This window comes from Pezoporus occidentalis, unplaced genomic scaffold, assembly GCF_034315485.1.
Source record: "Pezoporus occidentalis ecotype Australia unplaced genomic scaffold, CSIRO_AGI_Poc_V1 ctg164, whole genome shotgun sequence".
Classification (NCBI taxonomy): Eukaryota; Metazoa; Chordata; class Aves; order Psittaciformes; family Psittacidae; genus Pezoporus; species Pezoporus occidentalis.
Window position 1 is genome coordinate 846,210 of NW_026913466.1, and position 16,523 is coordinate 862,732.

General features: G+C 38.9%; 1 protein-coding gene and 1 long non-coding RNA gene across 3 annotated transcripts in view; one reads left to right on the forward strand and one right to left on the reverse strand.

Moving 5' to 3' along the window:
* PKN2 (protein kinase N2) overlaps positions 1–15,672 on the forward strand; it is a 50,479-nt gene extending 34,807 nt beyond the window's left edge. The window contains exons 4-22 of one of the 2 annotated variants that reach the window (XM_062613126.1): positions 233–350; positions 1,920–2,065; positions 2,162–2,378; positions 4,888–5,073; positions 5,357–5,466; positions 5,950–6,093; positions 6,269–6,344; positions 6,664–6,838; positions 7,097–7,226; positions 7,677–7,813; positions 7,906–7,981; positions 8,070–8,161; positions 9,077–9,253; positions 9,832–9,894; positions 9,997–10,073; positions 10,875–11,017; positions 11,951–12,058; positions 13,127–13,207; positions 13,286–15,672. In XM_062613126.1, coding sequence (XP_062469110.1) covers positions 233–350; positions 1,920–2,065; positions 2,162–2,378; positions 4,888–5,073; positions 5,357–5,466; positions 5,950–6,093; positions 6,269–6,344; positions 6,664–6,838; positions 7,097–7,226; positions 7,677–7,813; positions 7,906–7,981; positions 8,070–8,161; positions 9,077–9,253; positions 9,832–9,894; positions 9,997–10,073; positions 10,875–11,017; positions 11,951–12,058; positions 13,127–13,207; positions 13,286–13,489 — 2,460 coding nt within the window. In that variant the 3' untranslated portion in view covers positions 13,490–15,672. The remainder of the gene's footprint in view (positions 1–232; positions 351–1,919; positions 2,066–2,161; positions 2,379–4,887; positions 5,074–5,356; positions 5,467–5,949; positions 6,094–6,268; positions 6,345–6,663; positions 6,839–7,096; positions 7,227–7,676; positions 7,814–7,905; positions 7,982–8,069; positions 8,162–9,076; positions 9,254–9,831; positions 9,895–9,996; positions 10,074–10,874; positions 11,018–11,950; positions 12,059–13,126; positions 13,208–13,285) is intronic. The other variant, XM_062613127.1, reaches the window with a different exon arrangement.
* On the reverse strand, positions 7,465–11,985 carry LOC134160795 (uncharacterized). Its single transcript, XR_009963689.1, has 2 exons — positions 11,223–11,985; positions 7,465–7,800 (listed from the first exon to the last, which is right to left on the reverse strand). It is a non-coding gene; the product is annotated as an uncharacterized LOC134160795 (long non-coding RNA).
* Positions 15,673–16,523: the final 851 nt, after the last annotated feature.

Sequence of the window (16,523 nt, forward strand, 5' to 3'; positions counted from 1 at the left end):
AGCTTTAAAGAGTTTCCATGGGAGTAGCTTATAGTCTTTAATCAACCTTAACTAACTCTGTCCTAACTTAATTTCCAGTAATACCCTAATGTGGTTAGTTTTATCAGTCTGCTATACCAAATGAACTGCATACATTTAGTTCATGTTTCTAAAGCCTGTCAGTTTTGAGGCTTTCAATATGTTTTATTCCATGAAGAGTTTATCATTTTAACTTGTTTGTTCATTTTAATAGGATCGAAAACTTCTTGCCACAGCTCAGCAGATGCTCCAGGACAGCAAGACGAAAATAGAAGTTATAAGGATGCAGATTCTTCAGGCAGTGCAGACCAATGAATTGGCTTTTGATAATGGTGAGTGAGTAGAAATGAAATATGAGTCATTAACTTCAGGATGCCACATAGATATGTACCCATATGCAAACAGTGTTACCATAAATTCCTAGTGGTAATTTTGGACAGAGCTTACATGAGCCAAAAATAACTGGAGACCAGGCAAACAATTGTGTGTGCTAGGATGCCAGATACATCTCACTTGAAGCAAATTACCTCAAGCTTAATGAAGAAACATACAATCTCTCTACATTATCCTTTTCATACCTTATGCAGTCCATTTTTGCTTTATGGTCCTGCTTTCTCTTTCACGCATGCTTTCTTTTTAAAAATAACTAGTAATTTCCTTTAAAGCATATAATCTTTTCACTATCCTAAAAACCAAAATCTGATGTGGTTCAAAGCCTGCTTGTTATACTTAAATAGATTGACCTTATTAGTAATGAGAGCACAGATGGAGGTGAATTTTGGCTGTCTTTATGGGTATTTAGGCTAGACTGAGTAGTAAACAACTTGAAAGAAAAAAAGCTGTTGTTAAAATAATGTCTTGAAATATTCATGGTGCATTTCAGAAATAGTTTTAAACTTGCATTTCTTTGGAAGTCTTTAAATAAAATTAAGAAATAAAAATTACTCCTGAGCTATAGTGGGCGTGGAGTATAAAATTGTGGGGATATCAGCACATCTCCAATCTTGAACTTTATTTGTATGCATTTCTTAGTATTGAAGTTGTACAATGAAGCTTGTGATCAGGTCCTGGATATATCCTAGATAGTGAAAAGCTTGTGTGTGTGTGAGAGTGTGAGACAGGGGTTAATTTTTTCTGATTTTACACTTTTAGGACACTTCTGGCATTTTTTAGTATCCCATCTTAGCCCATGAATTACAGACATTGTAAGTTCAAAAGAAGAAGAATAAGAAATGTATTCTAGCTAGAAGGACTTTCAGATGTCTTTTTGTATTGCTACTGCTCTTAAAGCCTTAAACAGAAAATAACATATCCAGGAAACTTTCTAGTTCTGTTCTAAACAGCGTAAGGAGTGGATGTTACAATGGTTAACCCAAACCACCGGGGAAGCCAGCATATGTGACCTCTTACATTCTCTGTGCTGGCAGAAGCCAGATTCCCTGGGATTTTGTGTGAAGCAGAAGGATTATCAGAAAGCAATCAGGGATCTACTTAGTTGCAGAGTAGCTTGAAAGATTAATCCTTAGAGCATGGTTCAGAAACATGGAAGTCGCAAAACCTCCTTGCCAGCTGAGTGATGGCTTTTGTCCCTTTACTCAAGATAGGTTCTTCTCTCACATCCATTAGCAACACAGCTCTTCAAGGAGTAGCGCCTGGTTATTGGATTGAGGCCCTCATCAGTGATTTCTTCCTTCAAATGCAGATGCTTAAAAGCTCACTGTTGCTTTTATGACACACTTCAAGCTTTTTTTTTTTTTTTTGAATATCAAATCAGCATCTTGCTCCTTTTTCCCCTTTCTTCTTGTTTTCTGCCCTCTATTTATATGGGGGAAGAGTTACTATTAAAGAAATTAAACCTGGGCATGGTCTTCATAATGAAGATTACTTGTATCTCTTTGCAGCAAAACCTGTGATAAGCCCTCTTGAACTCCGAATGGAAGAATTACGGCATCACTTTAGGATAGAGTATGCTGTAGCAGAAGGTGCAAAGAATGTGATGAAGTTACTTGGATCTGGGAAGGTCACTGACAGAAAGGCACTTTCAGAAGTAATTTACGTCATTACAATTTCTGATACTTTATTTTAAATGGTCTTTCAAGGCAAAAAAGATATGAAATATTTCATTATTTTTTCTTGTTCTAAGAAGGCTCAAGCAAGATTTAATGAGTCAAGCCAGAAGTTGGACCTCTTGAAGTATTCACTGGAACAGAGATTGAATGAACTCCCTAAAAACCATCCCAAAAGCAGTATTATTATAGAGGAGCTTTCATTGGTCTCTTCACCCACGTTAAGTCCTCGTCAAAGTGTAATATCTACTCAGAACCAGTATAGTACGCTGTCCAAACCAGCAGCTTTAACAGGTAAGATTTATGGAACCTTTTTTCCAACTCTATTCAATGGTTTAGAACAAGGCTTTAATGCCAGTTTTATTTCTTTCTGGACATATTTCATTGTTGTTCTTTTGCTAGACAAAGGCATTTAGAATTTCCAAATGTCTGTGCACCAAAACAATGCAGATAAGTTTCTTTGATTTGTTGGCCTTCTTATAATCCTATTGAAAAAGTGAAGTTAGGTCACTATGGAGTGGTACTACTAGCGTTTACCTAATGCCTTTTTTATTATCAAGAATGTTAAACAGTAGGTAAAATTATCCCCATTTTACAAAAGGGGCAACTGAGGTGCGGAAGGGTTAAGTGACTTGCCCTGATCATATAACAAGTCAGTGGCAGAGCCTGGAGACAGGCACCCAGCTTTTTGCCCAGTCCTTATTTTACCCAGTGGACCACAGTGGCTTTCTAGAAAGTGACATTTGTGCTACCAAAACGTGTTCTATTCCTAAACCAAGGAGGAAGATCCTAAGAAGAATGCATGGAACTACTGAAGCCTCTATTCACTGGTGTGAATTGTTTGCCTTGCAAATTATATGTGGATTATTTTGGGGTTTGAGACTTAGCTTACTGTGAGGGAACAGTACGTTATATATGAGACTTAAGAACTTCTCATAGTTTGTGTTCACCTGGAATTGCTCTTCAGAGGAAGAGATGAACCATGCTTTCACAAAGTTCTTAAACATTTGTCTCATAGTGTTCTTGAAGAAAAAACAAATACTTTTGACTACTTGAGAATACGTGGCTTTACTAAATTTATAATAAGTGGCTATGTAAGAATTCCTACTACAAATAGGTTTGGTGCTTTGTTTCCTAAAACATTTTATATGTAACTATTAGTGGAGTAAGTTTATTACAGAAACAATCAGTAATTCAAATGTTACTCTCCTTATACATGTATAACTGAAACCAGAATCTAGTTGTGAAGTACTGTGGGGTTATAGTTTAAAATAAAAAGAGGAACTCTTCTGCAATAACAAGAAAATGGAGTGAGTCTTCTTGTCCTCCATTTTGGCTCAATGAGACATGTAGTAAAGAGTAAAAAGCATAATATATAATCATAGGTCAGATGCATTGTAGTGACAGATAATTCCTCTTTAAATGTAATTTACTGATGCACATGAACAGTTTGTAATGGAGTTATCGGAACAGAGTTACAAGCTTGTGAAGTGTTCTTCACAGTTTCACTTTCATAATGGCTACACAAAGAGCTTTTTGTATTGAACTGGATTTACGTGAACGGTGTCTTTGTGTTTTGCCTCTAACTCTTTGTGAAAAATAGATCAGTGCTATGTCATTTTAAAGTGCATCAACAGATCTTTCTGTCCTTATATAAGATTATAGCCTTTCTGCTTTTTATTTATGTATTTATTTATTTCACCCCTAAACAGAGGTTGGGAATAAAGTATTCTTTTATCCTATTTTGGGAGCCAACAGCATCTCTTTATCTTCATAACCTAATACTTAGAGGTCACTTACAACTGTTGGTTCCCTGTAGGATGGGATTTCTTCTCTGATTTGTTTCTTGATGTCTGTTCTGTGGGCTGTAATGTGGCCAGACCATTTTTAGGTCAAGTCTGACTTAAGTTCTCTTTTTTGACAGAAACTTAACTGTGAAACTTTATAAGTACATGTGCTGTCAGAACACTGTATTAGGGAGCTGCATTTCTGGTGACAGCAAGATTATGAGCTGGCTGATTTCACCACTTTAATAGTTAATTTTGTTGGTGGCAGTGCTGTCACAGTTTTAGAGATGTTATCTTGTACAGGATGAGGTAAGCCTACCATTTGTATGTGCTGCTGGAGGCAACTCTCCTAAATTAGAACAGCAGCCTCTAAAGCTCATTTGAGTAAAGATGTAGAAAACTCTTCAGAGTAGCATCTTTTCTCAGCTTTTGAAAATCCAAATTCAGTGAAGTTGAAACAATTCAGTGATTTTTAGATTATGCACTAACTTGAATTTCACTTTAGCAGGTAGCAGACAAATGTGGTTTCTGAATGCATCTGAAACAAATACATAGTCAATGTGTTTCAGTAGTGTGTGTTAATTACTGCAGCAATGTATCCAACATTAATTGGTTATATAAAGCTCATGGAAAATTGTTATTGTCCCATCTGCAAGATCCATCATTTCAGTAAGAAACAAGATTTATCGTCTTAAGAAGTGACAGTGCCTATAGCTTGAACCCAGGGCAGATCTTAGGTGAAGGAAACAAAGATACTTCTGAGACACAACAAAAACTTACTTAGTGTCATTTTGGTGAACTGCAGCTCCTTCTAGGAGGTTGAGGCCCACATACTTGTCTTCTAGTGCTCATTTTCAGTATATTTGTCTCAGATCTGTCTTTTAATTTCATCTGATCCTTCTGTTGTAGCCTGTGGGGATCAGAATGTGAGCTACTGCCATAAATCAATGTTACTCATTCACTTCATTTACTCAGTAACAGAACTCTCTGATAGATCGCTGTCTGTCTTGTTCTAGGTACCCTGGAAGTGAGGCTGATGGGCTGCCAGGATATCTTGGAAAATGTCCCTGGCCGATCCAAAGCCACCTCAATTACGCTACCGGGTTGGAGTCCAAATGAAGCCAGAACATCTTTCATTGGCAGAACCAGTAAAATTAAAAGTGGGAGTAGCAGAAACCTTCTGAAAAATGATGACTTGTCCAGTTCAGTATATTCTGCCTTCTCTTATTTTCATGCATTTACATTTCGATGTGCATGCCCTGTTCTGTAATGTAAAATGCTACATTGATCTGAACGTTTAAACTTGGCTGTTTCTTCATCTGTTTAAGAAGAAAAGGAACAAAAGCACAACGACACTATTATGTCCACAAGAACCAGTTAAATATGAGATTACATTTTTTAAAGGGAACTTTACTGAAGATTTTTTGTTTGTGGAAAATCTTCTTAAAGATTTAAGCTGAGTCTGTGTGCTTTACTTACTTACAGATGAAGTCTGTGCTGTACTGAAGCTGGATAACACTGTGGTTGGTCAAACTAGCTGGAAGCCTATTTCCAATCAGTCCTGGGATCAGAAATTTACACTGGAACTAGACAGGGTAAAAATGTGTTCTTAATTCACTACAGCCATGGTCAGTTCTTAGATTAATTTCAATATGTTGCCTGTTTTCTTTTCCTGTTGCTGTGTTATGTTCAAATTTGAGATGTGTGAGTATTCCCATCTTTAACAGAATGAGCTCCCAGAGGTTAAGCTGTTATGCTGGGCTGGCACTCCAGAAATGTTGTTTTCTGCCTCTAAACTGCCATACTATGTTTTTAGCCTGTGATGGATAAGCTTAAATTCTTATGAGGATCATCAGTTTCTCATTATTTACCAGTAAATTCCAATATCAGGTAGTTTGGATGTTTTGGTAAAGCCATGTCACAGAATTTTTATGGTACTTCTCCAAAAGTGGCACTCCTTTGAAGTAACAGCTCTGCATCTCAGTCCTTGAGCTGCTAGATCTTACAGTAGCACAGAGGTACCTCTTGCAGAACAATCGCCAGTAAGTAATTTCCTGTGTGTATGTTTCCTGTCGTAGTCACGTGAATTGGAAATCTCTGTTTATTGGCGTGACTGGAGATCTTTGTGTGCAGTCAAGTTCCTGAGGTTGGAAGATTTCCTGGATAACCAGCGGCATGGCATGTGTCTCTATCTTGAACCCCAGGGTACTCTGTTTGCAGAGGTAAGGATGTTTCTTCTGAGCATGTGAGCACACTTATTATATAACAATATATTATATAATATATCGTACAGTGTAAGTAATACGTTGCAGAAGATTTTAAGAAGTTGCTCTTAAACTTTAAAGAATGGATTTTGTCCTGAAACTTGAACTCTAACATCCATTATTTGAACTGCAGGTTACGTTTTTTAATCCTGTTATTGAAAGAAGACCAAAACTCCAGAGGCAGAAGAAAATCTTTTCAAAACAGCAAGGTGATTGTTTAATATAAACATGTAAAGCTTAAAAATGATATGGATTTGTGATCTCTTTTATGCAGACATCTAATATTTACCTGCGAAGAAAGCTGTTGATAATCAAGGATATGGCATTGCATTTAGAAATGTTTTGGTTTAGAATTCCTAATTATGCATTAACAGTTAACAATGAATAATTAGGAACTTATAAGGAATAGGATAAATTCAGTTTATTCTTCATAAACTGATTAATATGAATTAATGTTTTTAATTAGAGCTTTTGGTAATAAGTAAGGAAATGACTTGCACTCTGTTTTCTTTTTCCCAATATCCATAGGCAAAACATTTCTCAGAGCTCCTCAAATGAATATTAACATTGCCACTTGGGGAAGGCTGGTGAGAAGAGCTATTCCTACAGTAAATCACTCTGGCACCTTCAGCCCTCAAGCACCAGTGCCTGCTACTGGGCCAGTGGTTGATGCAAACATTCCTGAGCTCACACTGCCAGCCAGGTAGGGAATATCTACTGTTTTTAAGTACTTTTTAAGAATGACAGTGAGATGCTTATGTGCTAATGGATGTCAAATCTATTTACTCTGCAAGTCTACAGACCTTTCAGTGTGTTAATTTTGCTCATCCATCTTATAGACAGATCTACATGCACAGATTTGTTTTAGGAGGAATCTACATAACATGCAGGTTTAAATTGGTTTTCATACCAGTAAAATGATCCCTGCTGTACACTGAGGAGTTATTTATTCCCTTGCCAGTGACTCTGCTGTGGCCAAGTTGGACTTTGAACTTGAGCCTGAGCCTCCACCTGCTCCACCACGTGCATCTTCCCTTGGGGAAATATGTGAGTCTTCCTCTGAGATAAAGGCTCCTGATGTGCCATCTCAGGCAAGTAACTAAGTGTTTTGGCCTCTACAGTTTAACAAGGTTGCAGTATTGGCATCTTTATGATGGATTTCTCCCCTTATGTTTCAGCATATGCTCCCTTAACTTACACGTACAGAATTGTCTCTACAAAAAGCTCCAATTACTCTTGGTGGCAAGCTGTTTCTGTGGTTGGTGTGCTTAACTCTCCATGGCATTGGTTCCTACACAGAAATAACAAAAGCCCCAAATCATTAGAGTGTTCAGAGAATAAATGGCTTTATTAACAAAAAGCTGAATGACTGTAGCAATAGGTTTCATCACTCAAACCTTGTTTCTCTGTATCATCTTGAACTCTACTGTTTTAGCTTAGATAAATCTTGTGTTAAGACTTTCACAGGCCTTCAGTAAAATTTCTGCATTCATTTGCCTTCACAATCAGTTTTAAATCTTCAGCCTTGTTTTTCTTCACAGGATGAAGTAACAACTTTTGATTTTGAAAATGGCAGAAATAGTATTGTCCCAAAACTCCAGCCTGAAATAATCTGTGGGTCTGATGTTCCCCATTCAGATATAAAATACACCAACACCCGAGAGCCTGAAGACAGAAGGTAATAATGAAGTGGTTTTGTTGCTGATTTAGATACTCTTCCGTAAAAGTTAACAAACTAGAAGATTTTTGACTCTTGTTTCATTTACATAGATCACAACAACGATTTCAATTCAGTCTGAAGGATTTCAGATGTTGTGCTGTATTGGGGAGAGGACATTTTGGAAAGGTAAATTTCAAAAGGTGATTAAAAAATGTCAAGGCTTTATCAAAAACTGGGTTTAGCTCATAAATGTATCCCTTATCTTCTGTTTTAGGTGCTGCTGGCAGAGTACAAAAACACAAATGAGATGTTTGCTATTAAAGCCTTAAAGAAAGGAGATATTGTCGCTCGCGATGAAGTGGACAGGTCAGTTTGTAACATAGATTCCATAAATCAACTGTTTTTTTTCTGCATGCAGCACAACTGTGAGCCCTACCAAACAGTAGTTAAATTCAGTGAAAGAGCAGAACAAGCTGTCATCTCCCTGCTTGGCTGCTGCAGACACGCAATCCTCCTGAGGCAAGGAGGGAGCAGTGGAGCCCAGCGATACTGATTAGTCTTAGTGCCTCTCTTACCATGCCTGCGACTTGAAGCTGATCCTGTTTCTCATTGAGGGTCTGTTGCAATTTTTATTCTAATTAGTTATTCTATAGAATTATGTCACATTTCAGGAGGACCATGACTGTTTTCTTTAGTGGCAGAAACCCCTATAATGTTTTTTCTCAACCTGTAACATACTGTCATACTTTGGCCATCATGTTTTCCAGTTTATGCTGTACTTTCTGCCCAAAACTCAGATTTTGCTTTGCTTGGAAGTGAAGAGGCAGTTACAAAACTATCTAGTTTTAGTGCAAGAAAGTGCTTTTACAACTGTTTAATAGCAATGACTATACTCACTTGACTTGCAGGAAGAAAGGTAACTGCACCAAGAATAAGGTACAAATCATCCAGTTGGCTTAAGGAGAAATAATCTGGAATTAGATGTCTCTAGTATCGATACTGTTTCCCACTTAATGTATTTGGAAGGAGAATTGGCAGGATACAATTCTCATGGACTGCTAGATTTCCTTGTTTGCCGATGAAAGCCAAATATGACTGGAAATCTTGGCATCAACTTAATGTGTGAGCAAGTATTAAAATCTCTATTGAAACAAAAAATGTTCTTGCCTTATCCAGAAGAGTATTAGAGGAAAAAATGTAAGGCATCAATTGCCAGTAGTTTCTGAGAGTTGAAAAGCTGTTATTTAAAGCTTTAAATTTCTACTGTCTTTCTGTTTGCAGCTTGATGTGTGAAAAGCGAATATTTGAAACTGTGAATAGTGTAAGGCATCCCTTCTTGGTGAACCTATTTGCTTGTTTCCAAACCAAAGATCATGTTTGCTTTGTAATGGAATATGCTGCTGGTGGGGATCTGATGATGCACATTCATACTGATGTCTTCTCTGAACCCAGAGCAGTGTGAGTATCCATCCCTTTTTGTGGCATTAAGTGAAGGGCGTTTTGTTCAGCAGATAAGAACTTTATCCCCACATGCCTCTACATCAGGTCATTTCAGTAAATGCTGTTCTAAGAAGGGTCAGAGATTCTAACTCTTCGTCTTAGAAGAAGACACATTCAGGTTTAATGTACCTGAATCTACACTGAAGTAAAAAATGACAAATATTTAATTTCTATAATACTTTCTAAAAAAAAGAGATTACATAAAAAGCAAAATGACAAGTTAAAATGACAGACAAGGCTAAAAAGAACCAAAACAGAATATAGTAAGCCAAATTGGAAATCCTTCAATGCCCTGGCAGTAGATACTACAGAAAATTCATCCTCCAGGCCAAGCAAACATACTACAGCTTGAAAGCTGCAAGTTTAAGCATCCTTGCCATCTGGCTTTAAAAACTCTCACCTTGTAATCTGTACTTGAAAAACCAATGGGTAATCTTCAGAGGATGGTTAATAAAAAAGATTGATAATAATGGAGTTTGCACTCTGAAAAGGAAGACTGAAATTCCTTGCCATTTCCACTTCAACTTTTTCAACAGATTCTATGCTGCATGTGTGGTTCTTGGACTTCAGTATTTACACGAACACAAGATCGTGTACAGGTAAGTAGTCACTAACCCATTCCCAACAGAGGGAGTTCAGCTATCCTGAATAGGGCTGAAGGAACATCAGTGATGCAATTCTTTTTGCAAATGTTCATTTAGGGATTTGAAGTTGGATAACTTATTGCTGGACACAGAAGGCTTTGTGAAAATTGCTGACTTCGGTCTTTGCAAAGAAGGTACTGGCCATTATATTTTCTTTCTAGGGGAATTCTGCAGTCTGTCTTACTCTTGGCTGTTCGAGACTTTTGGACTGCCAAATGTGCAGCATGTGTCCTTACCCTCTATCATTTGAAGGAAAAAAATAGACTGTACAAATGTGGAGATAAGGGAAAGTTCCTTAGTAGGGAAATAGTGGGAGCCTCTGAGCATAGCACTGTTTTTTTTTTTACTGACTTTTTTCAGTTGTGTGCATCTCCTGTTCTGATTCCTACTTCTTCATAGCTCTGCTTATTCATAATGTGCACTGCTGCATTCTGCAAGTTAGCAGAAAAAGCAGTGTTTTTCCTCGTTCTAAACATGTCAATTAAGACTGTACAGTGAAGTACCAGTACAATCGATGCCTTGCTATTACTTTTTACAAATTCATTATCTATTTGTTTAACTCTGAAATAGTTGCAACTCTAAGAATGTGGCAATGACATGTGAAGTATACTAACAGCTAGAAAGGTGACATTTATCCCAAAAAGGAAGTCTAGATGATAGAATGGTACTTTCAAGCATTGTTACTGGCAACTACCTTTCTATTAAGACATAAAATAGAGGTAGAAACTGAAGTTAGTGTGTCTCAAACCTGATTGCAGAGGAAGATATGGAAAAGTCCATTTCCTTCTTCAGTTTGTACAGCCTCTCCTCCATGTTTAGTTTTTAGATAGCCTAAGAGGGAATTTAGTAAATGCAGTAGGTGTTGAAACATTTACTGTGACTTCAGCTGCAGACAAGTTCCGTAAGTGCTTGCTTTTCATTCATTAACTTTTCAGGAATGGGATTTGGAGACAGAACAAGCACGTTCTGTGGCACACCAGAATTTCTTGCTCCAGAGGTGCTGACAGAAACTTCCTATACAAGAGCTGTGGACTGGTGGGGTCTTGGTGTACTTATCTATGAGATGCTAGTGGGTGAGGTAAGTTCTAGTAAGATACAGTGGAGTCATTAATGTATGTTTAAAAAGGTAGTAAAACTCAAGATACTGGCCTGCCAACACTCAGTGTGTCCTACGTGTCACAGTTGCATCAGTACTTGCATACCCAGTATGTATAGGCATACCTGGTTTTACAATGAGCATCTTAATGTGTTTAAGAAGTATTAAACACTGAGCAGCCACTTACCTGATACTAGCTGCTGTAATGCTGCAGAAGTTGATGATCATGCCATGAGCTTGAATTATCAGTAGTTGTAGAAGTGAATGAGTTGTAGCTGGTCCAAGACAATGCTGTTTACCATCTGAATTACACCTGCACTAAAACAGAATGCCCCAGTTCCATGTAAATGAGCTAGTATAAATAAATTACTACTGAGTAATTATTTACCTTGTGTATGCTGCTTTACCTTCCAGACCATTCTGTTCAAGTATCTCCAGGTAGTACATAGATGGCCTCTGTGCTAAAAGATAAAAAGGTTCTAGGGTGTCACCTACATCTGTCAGGCCACTTCAGAACAGTTTGAAAACCCTGGAGCTGTCACATGCTGAAGATATGACAAAAGCAAATTAGTCTGGACTGTGTTACTTGTGGATAGCAGCTGTCCTGAAGAAAAGCTGATCCGTACTTCCCACATTCCCTGTGTATCTTGTGTCAATAGTTTAAAGATGATCCCTGGTTTAGGTGTTTCTACTTCTAAAAACGTATTTGTAAAGCTGAATCCTGCAGTAGGAGTTAAGGGACAACACTAACTTGCCTTTTCTCTCTTCCTCAAGAAAAACTACCATATTTGGTTTCTGGGAACAGGAAGACTTCATTTCAGGGCATAGTCCGCTGCCAGTTTGGAATTAGACACATCTTTTCAATTTTAAGTAATGCTTAAGCCTGTTAATAGTATTTCATTACTTGCCTTATAGTCTCCTTTCCCTGGAGATGATGAAGAAGAGGTGTTTGACAGTATTGTAAATGATGAAGTAAGATATCCACGGTTCCTGTCTACAGAGGCCATCTCTATAATGAGACGGGTAAGAACATCATAGTCATAATAATAATACATTCCCCTCTTATCCCAATTAAGGAAATGAATTGCTTTCATGAGGAACAAAACACTTGAAGAACCTATGCCTGGTGGTTTCTTTCTACAAGTAAATTTCAGGTGCCCCATTTAGGCTATGCCATGCTGTCCATCACCTTAAATGAAACCTGTCAGTGCCATTCCACTTCATTCAGGATCAAGTTTTTCACTTTAAAAAGTAAAACACTAGAAGCTCTATTTTCTTCCTGAACTGTTTCCTGGTCGTACCTAACTAGAGAAGTTCAGCTCTCTTTTCCTAACAGAACACTGCTGCATTGACCTATTTGGTAGATTAACATTGTCACATGAATATTTTAATTCAAAGACTTCTAAATCTCTTTGGATTCCTTCCAACTGGGGCAGGGAACACTGCATGTGGCAAAGAACAGCTGATGTTGATTATGATCATTACCAGTGCTGTTCCTTAGTGCAGTGCCTCTGCTTATCTGAAGATACTTGAACCTGTCTAAAGTAGAAGCTTACCACAGTTGGTAGTGTTTACTGGAGGTGATTCAATGTCTTTGGAAGCAGCCTCTCCACATAAATGTCTGACAGAGTGGCAGTCTACCACCCAATTCAGCAACTTGCTGCAGTGTGTAAATTAAAGCACTGGAGGCAGCAGAGCTGGCTCTCTTTTATGAGCCAAACAAGAAGAAGTACTAGTTCATTTAAATCTGTATCCTCTCCAGCACAATTCTGACTCTTTCTGCTTGACACCAGGCCCACCAATCACTTCAGGCACCAAGTCTCAGTCCCACAGACCTACAGTCTTGTGTCTGCTCTTTCTCTGGCTGCTCATAGCTGGACTGTTGGTGGAGTTGTGCTAGAAGAGCACTGCTGCCACTTGACCCGTGTAAAGCTAAAGCGTCATCTTCCACTTCCTTTGAGGATGAAGACTTTCCTTGGGGTCACTAATCTAATCTAATCTTGGTGCTGGCTCTTACACAGTAGCTCTCAGCCTCCCTCGTTCCTCCCCTTTCCCTGAATTTCTGCACTGAAATCGTGCATGTTTTCTCAGTTGCTACGAAGAAATCCAGAGCGGCGTCTTGGTGCTGGAGAGAAAGATGCTGAGGATGTGAAAAAGCATCACTTCTTCAGGGTGAGTACAGACTAGTAATATTTCTAAGGACACAAAGAAGTAGAGAGGAAACTAAACTGCGGTTGGTTTATCTTACAGCTAATAGATTGGAATGCTTTACTGGCCAAGAAAGTGAAGCCTCCTTTTGTACCCACCATTAGAGGACGAGAAGACGTTAGTAATTTTGATGATGAATTTACCTCTGAAGCACCTATCCTCACTCCACCTCGTGAACCCAGGATACTTTCAGAAGAAGAGCAGGAAATGTTCAGAGATTTTGATTACATTGCTGATTGGTGTTAACTTCCAGACACTGTGAAACCCCAGCTGACTGGCTCACAAGAATGCCTCTCTCAGAAGAATACCCACTCTTCTATTGCTCTCTGTGCCACCTGTAGCTTGGTTTGTCTTTTTAAATCACATGAAGATCCTTTCAAGTACTGTTTTGACACTCTTGTGAAGAGTGGCTTCTTTGTATATTGTTTTTTATCTGAGCACTGGAAAGCAGGTCTATGGAATTCTTGAGTTGGTGAACCCAGCTGTATTAAGCTTCCCACACATGGGCACACATGGGGTCTGCACTGTTTCTCTCACAGCAGATCACATCACTTCTTAAAGTGTCTGCCTTAACATGGGGAAAGCAGACTCTGAGCTAGGCGATCACTGATCTCTGCTCAGCCACACAGAGATAGAAGTTTGGGATCTTGATGACACTCGCACAGAACATGGCTCTAGCTGGAGAAGGCAAATGATTTCAATTAACACATTACTGTGTGCAGTCTATAAAACTACACATTTCTATGTACACCTTCATCTTGCGTTCTTAAAATAACGGTATGGAGAACAGATATGCCTTGTTTTGTAAATTTTCTATGGTATTTATTAGGAAAACTGTTAAACGCCTTGCCTTTGAGATAACAACAGTGTAAGTGCTTCCATTACAACAAAGAAATCGAGAAAACCCCGGAAAGTTTACCAAAGCCACTTGCCAAACAGTTTTGCCTTTAAGCTCTTTAAGCATGGCTTAAAACCCTGGTTGATCTGAAGAATGTGAGGAGGATGTTGCTCAGTCTAACCCCACGGAGCAAAATGTATGCATTTTCCAAGCCACTTCTGTACTCAACCCCATGCCTTTCCCATTCACCGGGTGGACAGCTAAGTTAAGCAGTCTGTATTTAACCACCTAGATCATCCTCTATCTGCTGTACAATATCATATCACTTTTAGAAAGCAGAAGGATTTTCAATGTATACATGCTGTGAACATGTATATTTGGAAGTTGTAATGTATTCTTATGTCCAGGCAAGTAATTTAATTATACCACTTCATTAATGTTAAGCAGTGGCCAAGTGAACATCCTGCAACTCAGTGAGAAAATACTTGTTAATGTATAGGCCACTGACCTCCAGAACACAGATTGGGTAAAAGCAATATGTTGTAACAGAATGTATAAATATTTTTGATAAAAAACAGTGTATATTTTCTAAGCCCCCCAACACTAAACACTGTACCTCAAAAGTTGACAAATAACTTAGACCAGACACTGTGCATACTTGTATAACCCAAGACCTGGTTTTGGCATCTGGTGTTCTGTAACTTCTGCATGTGGTCCTTTGGCTCCAGCATCACTTGGAGCTGTTTGCAGATGTCCTCGCCCAGGTTCATCCCAGCCAGGAGTTTGCTGTTCAAGGGCTAAGACAGTGAGACTCAGCACGCAACTGGATGCAAAACTATGAATGAATGAAATTACAAGAAGAAATGTGAGCCACTGGAGAGTGCAGCACTGAGGTGGTGGTTTAGAATCATGATGCTGGACAGACCTGCATGGGAGAGGCTTTGGGAGGAAATCACTGGTTACTAGGTGTAAGTAAGTGCTGCGCCCCTGGGAACAAGGCGGGCAGCTTCCCCACGCTCCACACGATGTCTGGCAGTGCGGCCACTTCTCAGCATCACTTGTTTCCAGACTGTGATCAGTAAGCAAACAAATCATGTTCCTGTATCCAGCTGAAACCAAGACTTTTGAGGTACAGTCAGCTCGCCCTTCTTGGTTCCCAAATATATATATATCTGAGCATCTAACAGGGTGCTTAACACTTCTGAAAGTATCCTCAAAAAATACCATTTTTGTAACTACATCTTGTACAGAAATTTTTTTAATCTAAGTAAATCACACAAAAAAAAAAGGGTAAAAAAAATTAGAGGGCAGGGTCTGTTCACCCAGGTAAGCTGAAAAAAAGCACTAATTTTATCTCTGTAGTTTTTAAAGTATTTTTAGGCAGATTAAGATTTTAAACCCTAGATTGTAAATATATTTTGCTATACTTTATCTGTATGTGGCTGCTCAAGCACTTTGTAAGGAAATTAGGATTATTTTAGAATGGTACACTATGCATTAAAATGAAATGTGCCTTTAACAAATGTCATTCTAAGTGTTTTGCAGTCATTAATATCACAAATTAAAGTTTTAAATAGAGTAATTTGTAAAATGTGTCCCAAACATGATTTTGCTGTTTCTTGAAGTGACTTGTCATGTTTTTTCCACAGGTAACTTCAGAAAAGAACTTGCCATCAGCAAGGGACTTAGAGAATCCCAGTTTCTTGCCAAAGGCAAGCAGCCCCCTCCTGCCTGGGAGAGCAGTCCTGAAAGGAGCAGCAGACCATGGCTACTGTGGTCAGGCCAGTGTGAGCCAGCATTCTCCCTTCAGGGGCTTCCCCGGATGGCAGGGGGAGGCGATGCTTGCTCCCCTCCCTGGGTATTTATCCATTCTAATATCTCTCTTCCCCCCATTACATAGGAAAGCTCTGCACACAAACCAAACCCCAGTGCCCACGGAGCTTGTTCTTTAAGCAGAGAATGAAGCTTTCTTTTCTCAGTGTGGTTAGAAAAGAAACCTTTACTCCTAGAAAACAAACTAACATTGCACATGAGACCATTGCCTACAGCTGCTCAACTTCAGTACACAACTACACTATCACTTCAGAAAGGGCTGACTCCATAGAAGATAGAAGCAGTTCCAAAAATTAATATAGGAAGTGCCTGGAGGATGCTACACAGGGGGGAAATACAAGCCTGTAGTGTTCCAGTGCTCTCTCCTGGCTCACTACTGCAACAACACAGGTGCATTAGCAGCGAACCCCAAACCTATGGAACTGCAGCCAGTTTCCTCACTTGCACTTCAGGCTCTACTTGTCCATCAGCCCTTGCTACCACTCAGCTGCAATAACACAAGAAGGCAATTAGCTAAGAGGTTGCAGAGCTGCAAAAACCTCTCCAGCTCCCCAGGCCTACCCCTGTAACCCCAAGAACTGGTGGGGTACCGTGCACACAGCTGCACAC